General features: G+C 35.2%; 2 protein-coding genes across 2 annotated transcripts; one reads left to right on the forward strand and one right to left on the reverse strand.

The window, feature by feature from the left end:
- Positions 1-2,189: 2,189 nt before the first annotated feature.
- On the reverse strand, positions 2,190-5,533 carry evx2 (even-skipped homeobox 2). The gene is made up of 3 exons (XM_083535562.1): positions 4,467-5,533; positions 3,624-3,865; positions 2,190-3,007 (listed from the first exon to the last, which is right to left on the reverse strand). The coding sequence occupies exons 1-3, from the start codon at positions 4,876-4,878 to the stop codon at positions 2,417-2,419; spliced, it is 1,245 nt and encodes a 414-aa protein (XP_083391688.1). The 5' UTR covers positions 4,879-5,533; the 3' UTR covers positions 2,190-2,416.
- Positions 5,534-8,587: 3,054 nt separating this feature from the next.
- On the forward strand, positions 8,588-10,398 carry hoxd13a (homeobox D13a). Its single transcript, XM_083537940.1, has 2 exons — positions 8,588-9,308; positions 9,631-10,398. Exons 1-2 carry the CDS (start codon positions 8,720-8,722, stop codon positions 9,879-9,881), a joined length of 840 nt encoding a protein of 279 aa, XP_083394066.1. The 5' UTR covers positions 8,588-8,719; the 3' UTR covers positions 9,882-10,398.
- The last annotated feature ends 3,158 nt before the right edge of the window (positions 10,399-13,556 follow it).

Genomic DNA, 13,556 nt, shown 5'->3' on the forward strand with positions numbered 1-13,556 from the left:
GGATACAAAACTAATCGTGCTATTGTGGCCAGTGTTTTTCTGCCCTCTGTCTTCTTCCGTTTAGCTCTCCATCTATCTCAGTGCCTTTGTTGGATGGGTTGTAACCCCTGCTGGAGTAAAGAGCATGAAGAACCACGGCAATACATCACATCCAAACCTGAGTCTAATCCTATTTCTTTAATGGGGACGTTATAAAAAACTTATCTCAAAATCCCCTGGGGGTGCTCTAGTATATATTTAACCGAGTTGCAATTAACGACAGTATCAGCTTGAACCATTTAGAGGTAATGTAAACATAATGGTAAATTATAGGGTCGAAATGACCTGCGATCTCACTCTTCATATTCCCTACAGTTTTGGCGTCGGTTTAATTAATATTACTCTCATTTTACTAAGTGAAAAAAAATTGTCGCGGTATAAAATAGTAGAAACATCGCGCCCTTCAACGCTGTAAGTTAACTATCGACATATAGATTTTTAAAAGCACTGTGAAAATAATGGTTCCGTTTCGTAATACTACCATCTTCAGATATAGAGAGAAATGTGAAAATTCTTATTTAAATTTAGTTTTGCTCTTTTTAGCTCGACCCATATACATATGATCCAGTAATTTAAAACAGAATGCAAACGGAATATTTAATTAGTTTACGTGCGGAATAAACTTTATTCATTTTTTTTATCTTGATAGCTGCAACTTTTCAGATTTATTTCCAAATGACAAACTGCGAAACAAGCAATATTTAATTTTTAAATATTTATTTCCCCAAGAACAAACACCATCAATAAATAACATATTTTACATTTTATATTGCACATATTTCTCAAGTGAAAATATGAAAAATCATACAGTTGGTAATATTTAAAATACAGAAACGTAATTTAAAGAGTCATGAATCACAGCGATCCTGGGGAGAAGGGCAAAACACAGGATTTCTTTTACTCCCATTTATTGAACAAACTGTTTCTATAGCGAGAACCAACCCTTCGAATCCTCTACTAGTGTATAAAACCCTTTTCACATTCGAAACTTTATCAGCAATGTTATATGAATTATGTACAATGACCATTTGGTAAGTGTCCTGCATTTCTGTATTCTGTCTTGGATGTCTTGTTATTTATTTTAAACTCTCGTATCGACGTCACATGTGTGTAGAGCACCTAAGACAAACTCAAACATTCGATTCAAACTCAATTTAATTTAGTCACTTGAATTAAATAGATGTCTAACTCATTGAAATAAATAAATAAATAAATACAACGCTGAAAGTTATTTTCACGTAACTGTCGGTATTTTGGTTTAATTCATCAGAACTGGAGTATGCATGTTATGACAAAATATCTCACCATTCATAACTGGCTATACAAATGATGTTTTGCGTTTGTTAAAATGCTGTTGTCTAACGGGCAAAATGTTATCTAGGTGACAAAAAAAATATGCATGCAGACAGAAATGCATGAGCAATTTGTCTAAAGTTTGGGGCTTGTGCGGATAATCCCGTTACAATGTGATTGAAGAGTCTCTGTTGGGAGCATTATGGAAATATCGGTTCGTATTTAATGAGGCTGCTCGCATCAGCGGAACACAGCTGAGAGAAAATTCTACCCACGACGACTAAAGCTCCAATAAGGAGACTGGAAATAGGACTCGACGGAAGGGGAGCTTTTTTAAAAAAAAATCTTCAGATAACGAATGCCACGTTCGTTACTGTACAATATGCACCAATAACAATGTCTGAAGCACAAGGTCCTTTATCTGCTTCGTCTAATGACTTCCCACAGCGGGTTGTTATGATGTGACATCGGGTCTCAGAACAGGGAACTTCCTTACATTTTCGCTTTCAAAGGAGCTCCATCAAGGTGCATGATTGGCAATTTTCGTTATAATCTGCACATTATTAACAGAAGAATTGACACTGTGAAAGCAGTGTAAAGTCTCAGCGCCTATAGCTCCTTCGAATTAAGGGAGTCCCTGAACGGCATCGTCATCATCCTCATCTTTGTACCTCAGTAGACACTAAAAGTTGTATATGCACCGTATATTTTTTTTCTTTAGAGCACAAAAGAGGTGCGTATTGTCATTATATTGATGACAAAAATAGGGGAAAACTAAGTACTGTGGTGGTGGTGGGGGGGTGGGGGGAGGGACTGGATCTAATGGAAACTGGATCATACATCTGTTATATATTTAGCCATGTATTTTTCGCGATACCGAATCTTTATTTTTATGTTTTTTTTATTTGCATGTGGCGAAGGTTCCGGATATGTTTTTTTTTTTTTTTTTAACATATTTGTATTTTTTATAGATTGGACAATGGTTCTGCTTGGAATGGCTTTGAAAAAAGTTCTTAGTACTTTAAATGCGCTAACAACACGATGTAGATCAAAAGTAGCTTTCGTTACATGTTCAAGTGTCAAGTTATCTATTGAGGGCGCTTTCCTCTCTCTGGTCTGGTGAGGGCACGGCGGTTTTGCTCAGTACGGCAGCCGAATAGGGTAGAAATCCGCTTTCGGACCTGGGCGCGCTCGCTGTGCATGTGAAGTCCGAGCCCGCACTGCGTGAGCTGAGCGCACCCCCGCTGTGGCAGCTGAGACATGAGCACGCGCTTGCTGAAGGTGCGCTCACCGCCGCCGCCGCAGCCGCAGCCGCTGCTGCAGCCGAACTGTTGAGGCCCGCCGGCGACTGGTACAGTCCGGGATGCCGAAAGCTGCAGAGCAGCTCAGGACGCGAATAGGGATGGGAGAGTGCTCGGAATGTGTCAAGGGGCCGGATGGAGGTGGCAAAAGGTGATGATGCGGCCCCAGAGGCCGCAGCCGCAGCCGCCGCGGCCGTAACGCCCACGTGCGGGTAGTAGTGCAGGGGCATGTGAGAATGGAACGGGTACGGCAGACTTCCGGTGGCGGCTGCGTGCGTCATCATGTAAGTGTAGAAGCTGGGATCGGCCGGATGTGGCCAGGACATGGCCAGCCGCTGCCTCTTGTCCTTCATTCGCCGGTTCTGGAACCACACCTACACACACACACACGCACACAAACATTTTAAGTCTGCGTTTCCCGTATATTTTTGCCATGCTACTTGTATATTTTTTGCAAAATAACTGAAAAAAAGACAACAAAAAGAGAAAGCTGGTGAATGTAATTACATATTTAAATTATAAAATAAATTTGTAAAATGTGCATAGGTAGATTATAAAAAATTGCAAATTGTAAAGTGTTCCACTTTAAAAGGAAAGCCAGATTACAAACAAAAATACAAACAAAAACATGATTTGAATCTACTTTATATGTGGTTCTCAACTTACTCCGAAAATAACCGATTGTCTGTATGTCCGTATAAATAAAGTTGCGATAAAAATATATTACTTGAGCACGTTGACAATATGTAGTATACGTTTAAAATATTTTGCAAATAACTGACCTTGAATTAAAATTAGCCTTGTGAGTGGGAAGTTTTAAACGACATGCTTGTTCTTTAAATTTCCCATAAATCTTTAATTTCCTCAAATCCTTTCATTTTTAAATATAAATGTAAACATCCATTATTATATATAATATAAAATATGTAATTGCATTTAAAATTTTCGTACTAGTTTATTTTAACCAGCAACACAAAAACGAAATATTACCTTTATAGTTGTTTCAGGTAGGTTCAACGCTGCAGCTAGCTCACATCTCCTGGGTCTTGAAACGTAGTTTTCCCTGTAAAATTCTTTTTCCAATCTCCCGATTTGTTCCCTGGTAAATGCAGTCCGGTATCGGCGCACCTGATCCGCGTTTGAGTTGGTCGAGCTGCCGATGGAGTTTCCGTTATGATTGGAGACAGATGAAGAACTCGAGCTCGAGGTCCCCGAATTACTGTCTGAGAAACCTAACGAGCACGAGAAACAATTTTTAGACGAGACTTGGACAAATGTGAACACAATCCTTTTTACCAGATTGATGCAATAATTCTAATAATATTGTCATTAAATTACATATAAAAATTTAGATACATACTTTAGCCCACTGTGTAAATTTCCCAATAGCTATTTATATAGTTAGATATAAACGTAAGTAATAGATCATTGATCAATAAATAAAATAAATAAATGTATAAACCAAAATGGTAGATTGCTGTTAGTGTTTTATGTAAAAAAAAATTAAAGAAAATACACTAAAGAAAAGAACATGTTTACGTTCTGTAAATTATATTATCATGAAATATCAACAAACAACAACAACAACATTATTATTATTATTATTATTATTATTATTATTATTATTATTATTATTATTATAACGTTTTACAATAAAAAAAAAACTAAATTACGGCAATGGGAAAATCAATTTAAAACTCTGTAGTGTTTGTACACTTAGGCCAACACATTTTCTGTACTATTGGGACAAAAAAGTAATTGTAAAAGTGGTTGTTTATTGACATGATCAAATTTCATCATGATTAAACAAAATAAAGGGTCGTTGTGCATTACCTTTATTATTGTTTTCCTTGTGTTGGCTGGCACTGCTTGGGGAGCGATGAGACGGGCAGCCCACTTCCACATCGCTATTCATTTCGGAGTCTGTAGAAACTTCAGGATACAGACTTGATTTCTTCCTGTTTTCCGACGACGAGATTTCCGCTGAAGAACTGTTGTCGTTGGCGTGGTGGTTTCCGAATAAGCTGTCTATTTCGAATTTGCCTTTGCTGGGTACGTCTCCCAGGCTAGCGTGCAGCGAAGCGGAAGTGATTCTTGGGCTCAGTCGCCCTGCGTGCTGGGAATTTTCGAGGGCCTCGAGCACCGCGTTTCCGTTCGTCTCAGAAAGATTCGGGATCCTCTTGCCTGACACGGGACTGTGCAGCCCCCTTTCCATCAGAATCATCTCCTTTCTTATCCTCTCCATCAAAAAGTAGCGCAGGAGGGGGGAAAAAGCCCAAGTCCCAGCGCCGCTGGTACTCCGATGAATTTGTGGCGTAGCTAATCCGCCGTCAGCTCTGCTACTGGCACTAAATAATCAAACACATTTATGGGCAAGACGAAAGAAAAAAAAAGAACAGACGAATGCCAATGCGGGCAACGAATGACTGCTCAAAATGACCCGTGCATCCTATTCTGTCCGAAATGTCATTCATTAAAAAAAAGTGGATCGCGGTTTCGTCGTTAAAGGTGCGCGTGACGCTTCTCGAATGATCATTTATTGTAACAGGTTTATAAGCAAATAAATAGTAGCGGGAATGTCAGAGGAATGATGTAGTCAGGCTGAGCTCGCTCAAAGCCTCATATCCAGGTGGAGAGAGAGGAGAGAAGTGAAGAGAGGAGCTGCTGTCCCGTCGCTGATCTGCGTCTGCTTTAGATGGCTCCTGGGTTTGGCCTCTGGGGTGAAATTGACAGTCTGATTAATAAAATGAGTGCGGCAACATTTCCCTCTTCATTTAGGAATATCATTATACTTTGATTCTCTATTGTTCCTCCCTTCTGCTTAGACTCTCGCTCCCCCTCTCTGCCTCCCATCTCATTCCTTTTTTTCTTAGTAGATTATTTCACTCAGATGTTTTGGACTGGAATGCATTGAAGATTTTTACTCCAGGGTATCGGCGTGCGCAGTATAAGAACGAACCTTCTTTTAAAAAAGGAGAACAATTTTTTAAAATATATATGTTTATGGTGATATCGAATGATCAATCCAAAATGGAAATCTCAATACTTATCATGTTCAGGTGTATAGAATTATGCAATTGTTGTAGCAGATATAGTATTTTAATGCACATGAATCTGCTGTTAAAGAAGCAATATCTTCGCAGAGCTGTTATAAACTTCAAAACAATGTCAGGGGTATGTTCAACTGTTCCTGATCTCATTTATTGATATACAATGCAGAATTTTCTTTTTCTTCAATTGGATATTTAAATTTTACAAACATTATTTAGCATAATGCACATAATTTCTTACGTGCGAACATAAATTCTATAGAGACCTTTATATAAATGTTAAATTAAATTACATTGGAAATGTTAAAAATAAATAGGAGCAACGAAATTTATATATATATATATATATATATATATATATATATATATATATATATATATATATATATATATATATATATATATATGTCTTAATAAATCGTTCGAAACAGTGTCGTAATTAAATACTATTTTAAATTTGGAATAAAGCTTATAATTGGCAGCAAATGTAGTCTGTTTACACCTGTAGGTTACGACATAAATGAGGTAAAAATCTCTAAAAAAGTGTATTTTGTCTATTATCATAACTATTTATATTATTAAACCTATCTAACGTATTTCGTTTCATTTACAAACTAAAAAACAACAACAAGCTAACGTGAATACGAATTAATATCTAATGCGTGTATAGTGTTTAGAGATGGGCTCCAGATCAAGTGTGCACTGGAGTGAATGGAGTGAGTAGACGGCTTAGGAAGGTGAGGTTAAGTGATAGAACGACTACAGTTTGAAAGAGAATGCTGTGACCACCGAAGCGCATTCCCGTTCTCTGGCGCCCCCAGCAGCTTCTCATCAGTACAGCAGGCTAGCCTGCTAAAACAATTAGTAAAATATTGCAATCACTAGCATGATAATTTTTTGTTTATTAAATGTTTATTTGTAAAACTTTTTACAAACAACTATACATTTATCTGAAATGAGAAAACATTGCAATAATATCTCTACCCCTGGTCGATCCGTTTTCTTTTCTAAGAAAATATTTCGTTTACACAATAAGGTGAAATCTAATTTAGCACTGGTAAAGTGACACGAGCTACATATTAGGCCTTATCTATATGTCCGGCAGTAGATTATTTATAACAGGATTCATTTAATCTTCGAAAGAGAAAATTGCATTAGTAATCAAGTAAAAGTCTTGATAAGAGAACTGATGACACACATGCTATAGCAAATATTAAGCGACTCTTGGCTCATGGGGCGCATAAAAACTAAATATTCTTGTAAGTTTGAAGACTAAATTAGTGTATTAATATACTATAAGTATAATATATGTCATATGTAAATAATGGATATTCAATAGCAAATGTGGATATCTTCTGATTATGTCTTATGAGCACATTATAACCCCCGATAAATGTAATTAATAAAAACAAACATTTAAAATTCATGTTGGCCTGTTTTTATAGTTATGTAACAAGGTATCGTAACAAACCTCTGATTTAGTTTATTTCATGTGGAGAGTATAGGTATAGGGAGTGATTATTTTCAACCACAATGTTGCTCGTTGTTTAATGGTTCGAATTTGATTTAAACAGAAGATGGATTGAAGAAACTTAAATTCAATATCGGGTTCTAAGTTCAAACCACCAAACCCTGATCTGTGTAAAAACTAAATTACAAATAGTTAACCGCTTGCAGAGATAAAGCTGAACCATAAAAATGTCTGTTGTTGTTGTTGTTGTTGTTGTTGTTGTTGTTGTTCTTGTTCTTGTTCTTGTATAGATTTTTGCAGCCTACTTGTCGTGCATTCGGTTTTTAGCCAAAGGAAAATAAATAAAGCCACGTTTTTATGTAGACTACATTTTTATTCTCTATCCAGCCGGTGAAAGCGCACGTCATCGAAACGGTAAAGGTTCCCTACTGCCACCTTTCGCCCTCACAGAGTAGATTAAGCACTATTTATGGAAGGGTTGCTACAGGCCATTGCAGAAAAAGTTCAATCAGAATCAGTGTGCCTTCGTCCAAGCAATTCACAGGTGTATACTAATTTAATTATGTTTTCCAAACGGACTATAATTATGTTCAATCTTTTAAAAGTATATACAAGTCACTGAAAGTGTACTGTGCCCTTTTCTGCTTACTATAAAACACACTGTGATCCAAAAAAAAAAAAAAAAGAACCATAATGCACAAAAGTACAAAACATTGATTGTTTACGAGGGTATTGATAGTATTTTAGAAGTATTTTAGGGGCTACATCTTACAAGCAGTTAAGCCTCTGTATCTTTATTACGATATGTATTAAATGTACAGCATATACAATAGTGAATTCAGATAATGAGGTTATAATGCCTGCAATGTGGACTTATATTGCCATCTAGTGACAAAACTAAATCACTACATTTCTCCCTGTTAGACCACACACACACACACACACACACACACACACACACACACACACACACACACACACACACACACACACACACACACAGACAGACAGACAGACAGACAGACAGACAGACAGACAGATAGATAGATCGCACCTGTGTACCCATATACGTTTAGATATATAATTTAGTTTACGTTTGGCAACTTCGTTTAACCAGGTAATTTTTACTTTGCAGTAAGCTTTATGCTGTAATTATTATTTATTTGTATAATCAAGTAAATTAAAACCAGCTCATGTAGTTTACCAAGCAAATAAATGCAGCTAAAGCTATTATTTGCTATAAAAGCTTTGATTCAAAGATTTAGATTTATTTAAAATAATTAATGTAAAATCATAGATGAACCTGTCTCCGGTTTTCTGAGCGAGTTATTCTCTTAGTAGCGTATTATCCAAGGCCAACTTAGTCATTTGCATGTCACGTGGTTAGTATGAACCAATCTTGTTTCAGGTTGTCGGGGTTCTGTAATTAGTCGGGAAAATATAAAAAGCCTTGCTGTCAATTGATTTTTTTTAATGCTTTGCCCTACTTTGCTTCACTGGATTGGATTACAAAAAGCAATGGTTTTAATTACTGTCCGGGTAATTTTGTTGGTTGTCATGTAAAAATGGAACGGCAAGAGCTAGGCGGGGAGAAAGCCAGAAGTTTTTACACTTCTGCATTTGGAGCGCACTCGAGTCGATGTTCGCCTTTTTTGCTTTCGGATACACCGAGCTCTCTGAGCCCCGATCCTCTATCTACTTACGTATCCTTTCCCAATACAGCGTCGTGTACCAACTCACAAGTTACTTTTGGGTGCCACTTCGCCAACGGTTTCTACAGTTGTAAAGCTTCCCCAAGTCCAATGTTTCAGCAACGAGTCATGAACCACCATGGCGTTAATGGAAAGGTATATGGACACTTGTCTGATAAGCAAGATATGATGGACTTCAGTAAAGCCGCGTTACACTGCGCTGAAGGACCGACCCGGGTTCGGGACGTTAGTGTGTATCAGGGCTATGCAGGACAATATCGAATCCCCGGATGTGTTGATGTACCTGTAGCTCAGCGCGCCAGGACCAGAGATCACAAACACGAAAGTACTTTCGCAATGGAGGACTACGACCCCTGGAATTGGTCGTCTAGTTGGAGCAACCAACTGTATTGTCCAAAAGAGCAAGCAGCCAGCCCGCATATCTGGAAATCGTCACTAACAGGTAATGCCTATACATGTTTAGTACGACTGAATATATTTGACGGTCGTTTCATTGCTATATTTGTAAGAAGCAACAAGCTAGCATAACCCATACGCATAAGCAGTCTGGTTGTACTGCTGATTAAAGACTTACTTCCAAAGTTTGAAGGTTTTCGCACCATAGTTACATAATATAATTATAGATATGTAATGTGTACATATATGTATAACATGCATACATAAAATTATGTTTGTACATTATATAGACATTATGCAAGTGTATGTTTCATAAATGTCATTAGCAGTATAGATCGCTACTATATTGTTTAAGTATATATTTACAGAAGACCCAGCGCCTGATACCAGCCCTTTTCTTCGGCGCGGGAGGAAGAAACGGGTTCCATATACAAAATTGCAGCTGAAAGAACTCGAGCATGAATACACCATCACAAAGTTTATTACCAAAGAGAGGCGTCGACGGATAGCCTCCTCTACTAACCTGTCAGAGAGACAAGTCACTATATGGTTTCAGAATCGCCGTGTCAAAGACAAGAAAATAATTTCAAAAATATCTAAAGATTTTGAATTATTTTAATTAATTTTCACAGATATTACACATATTCGTTAATGGTCTGAGGGTCCACATTTATTGTTAATGTGTCTTATTGTGCTGTCAGTTTTATTGGTGCTTCTATTTTAAAAACTTTAAATATATTAATAAATGATGTGATTTATTTCGCAAGCACCACTATGTTCTCCAGACTCATATTTCTAAGGATTAAGGCTGCTGAGAACATTTTTATTATACGCTATATACTAATACTACGATATTATTTTGTTTAACGTTAAGGTCGGTTTAGTTTCGTTATATGCATTTTGGTTTTGTTTATATCTAAATAACGACTTATTTCAATGTTTTCTTAAGAAAATGTCATTACATAATTTGTGATTGTTAGCATGCACTTAAAAGTATTGAACCCATAAAGAATGTTTTAAGGAAACAATGTAAATTAAGCGATTCAGATTCAACCACATAAACAAAACGTTTGCGATTTTATTTTGTGAAAACATGAAGCAAGACAATAAATAATATATTTGCAGTGATTTGGAAATTACTGTGTAAACGATTTCTTTGTTATTTTCCGGTTGTCTTCATTTGGCATCGATCTGCATGGTGCAGTTCTTCTTTAATGTTTACTGTACTACATAATTTATGTGTTTCTGTTCCAAACATACGGAGGGATCGACGGCGAGTTCGTGAATGAGGCACTAGGAGAGGAGCTGAAAAACAATTTTAAATGTATTAGCATTATAAATAATGTCAACTTATACCTTCTGTTATTGAGTGCTGGGTAAAATGTTAGGAATTATTGATTATTATGTTTAAAAACTTACACAACTAAAGGACATGATCATTCGCGTTCTTTGAAACATCAGAAAATATCTAAGTATAAACAAGAATATAATCTTTGAAATGGGCTGTTCTTTTATTTTAATCTGTTTATCCTTTAAAAATCTGTGTACAATTATTAAAGTCGGGAATATCCCTAATATTTTTGAAACATTCTACTCTTAAAAGCAGGTCTTGTCTTTACCGTTGACCTTGACGCGCAATCTCAGAGGCGACCCTGACTGAAATGTCTGAATGACAAAACGGTCGAAAACTTCTCAATTTGTGGAAGTTTGTTTCCATCTACTGGCTATGTACTGTAATTACAGCTCAGTGTTCGATTAACAAAAATAGCATTTATATAGTAATTTAAATTTGGGGCCAAAAAATGGTTATTAAGGAAACGAGAGACACTTCCCATTTACAACCCATAATGATAGAATTAAGGCTGAAAGGCTTTAAGTGCATACAAAATAAAAAATACCTAACACCGACGTCCCTAAAATGTGATCTCATGTATAACATGCTCAAAAAAGCAACAAGTATCCTCTTTGTGTCTAACATGGACTATATTAATCTATTTAAACAGTAACTGGAGCAACAAGACAACCTTGTGATTAAATGCCCTTGGACTCGTTTTGGCTAAATATATGTCTGGTCTTTGAACTTGAACTGAGTTTTTGAAATTTCAGTAAATCTTACAAATTTTTTATTAAATAAATACGACAGTTTTGACATTCCTTGAAAGGTCGAAACAAAAAAATCTAGTTTTTAGGCTTTTTATGTAATTGCAAGACTTGTAAAGTCTTGGAGGCTGAACCATCTCTTCACTTTCCGGCGCGTTTATGATTCATTCAGTCTGCTCTAGTTAGATATATAAGACTACTAAATAATAATCAGAAACGTTTGGGGGAAAAAAGCTACCAGAAGTAAGACAAAAATCTAGTTATATTTTCTAACTCTTAATATTAGAGATGTTAAACACTCGCTTTACCGTCTACTGTCCAAGTGCTGTTCTTACTCGTCCATTTGCGTTTTGGTGTCAAGACTTTTTAAAAATGTCTGTACATTCAAGTTTTGGCGTCACAATTTTCCTGTTTAAAATACTTAAAATATCATGGTCGAGATACCAGTTATTTTAAACGGATGACGTATTTTGTGACTTTGGAAATGTACACAATGTCCAGAAATTAAGTTGTCTTTGTAAAACCAGTATTATATTGTTATTTGCAAATAACCAGAAAAAAAAAAAAAAAAAAACATTCATTCTTATTTTACTTCAAATTTAATAAAATAAGTGTTTAGATTCAACAAAAATAAATGAAAAAATAAATGTTAAATCAATACAAAAGCAATAATAAGTAATTTTCACGTAACACAACGTCCTCCACAACATGCCCGATGGTAATAAAGAGTAATAATAATACTGAGAGTTTAACGAATTTAGTGTTAAACTAAGACCTTTTTCAGTAATCATCATATAGAAAACTAAACCTAATTATAAATTTGACAAAAAGAAAAGAAAAGAAAAAAAGAATCACAGGCACGAATTATTTTACACACACACACACACACACACACACACACACACACACACACACACACACACACACACACACACACACACACGCGCGCGCGCGCGCGCGCGCAAATATATATATATACACACGTCACGTAAGTCTTTGAAACCATATAAATGTGCTAAAATGTCTGTGGATAGATAGATAGATAGATAGATAGATAGATAGATAGATAGATAGATAGATAGATAGATAGATAGATAGATAGATAGATAGATAAACATTTTAAAAGTAGATGGGCCGACGCTTAAGCATCGTTTTAACAGTAATAAGACTACAGGACACTATGTTTTACGCAATAATAATAATAATTAGAAGAAGAAGAATAGAAGAATCGTATATAGAATAAAATAGAATAATAATAAAAGAATCATTTTGCCGTAAACCATCGCGTGTTTTTTACTATTATTTTTTAAATGCCGATTTTTGTAAGCGTCTTTCCCTCTAGTTTTATGTCTTTTCGCAGACATTAGCACACACACACACACACACACACACACACACACACACACACACACACACACACACACACACACACACACACATATATATATATATATATATATATATATATGTATATATATATATATATATATATATATATATATATATATATATATATATATATATATATATATATATATATATATATATATATATATATATATATATATATTCAAATAATAATAATGAAAGTAATAATAAATAAAGTAGCAAAGAACGAGTTGAATTTGTATATTTATATGTAGCATGTATTTAGATAAATCTTATTAGTTTGTTTGAATTTATATTAGGTCTCTGTTAAAATAGACTGAACTGAATAATAGAATAAAACTGAATAATACACGTGGAAGCAAGATCATAATTATTGTTAATGTACAATCATTATAGATAGATAGATAGATAGATAGATAGATAGATAGATAGATAGATAGATAGATAGATAGATAGATAGATAGATAGATAGATAGATAGATAGATAGATAGATAGATAGATAGATAGATAGATAGATAGATAGATAGATAGATAGATAGATAGATAGATAGATAGATAGATAGATAGATAGATAGATAGATAGATAGATAGATAGATAGATAGATAGATAATAAACATTTTAAAAGTAGATGGGCCGACGCTTAAGCATCGTTTTTAACAGTAATAAGACTACAGGACACTATGTTTTACGCAATAATAATAATAATTAGAAGAAGAAGAATAGAAATATTATAAGACTAAAATAGCAGTTTTGTTGAATTAAAAATGGTTTTCAAGTAAAATGGGTAAGTTGAGTAATGGCCA

The sequence above is a fragment of the Silurus aristotelis genome, assembly GCF_946808225.1.
Source record: "Silurus aristotelis genome assembly, chromosome: 3".
Classification (NCBI taxonomy): Eukaryota; Metazoa; Chordata; class Actinopteri; order Siluriformes; family Siluridae; genus Silurus; species Silurus aristotelis.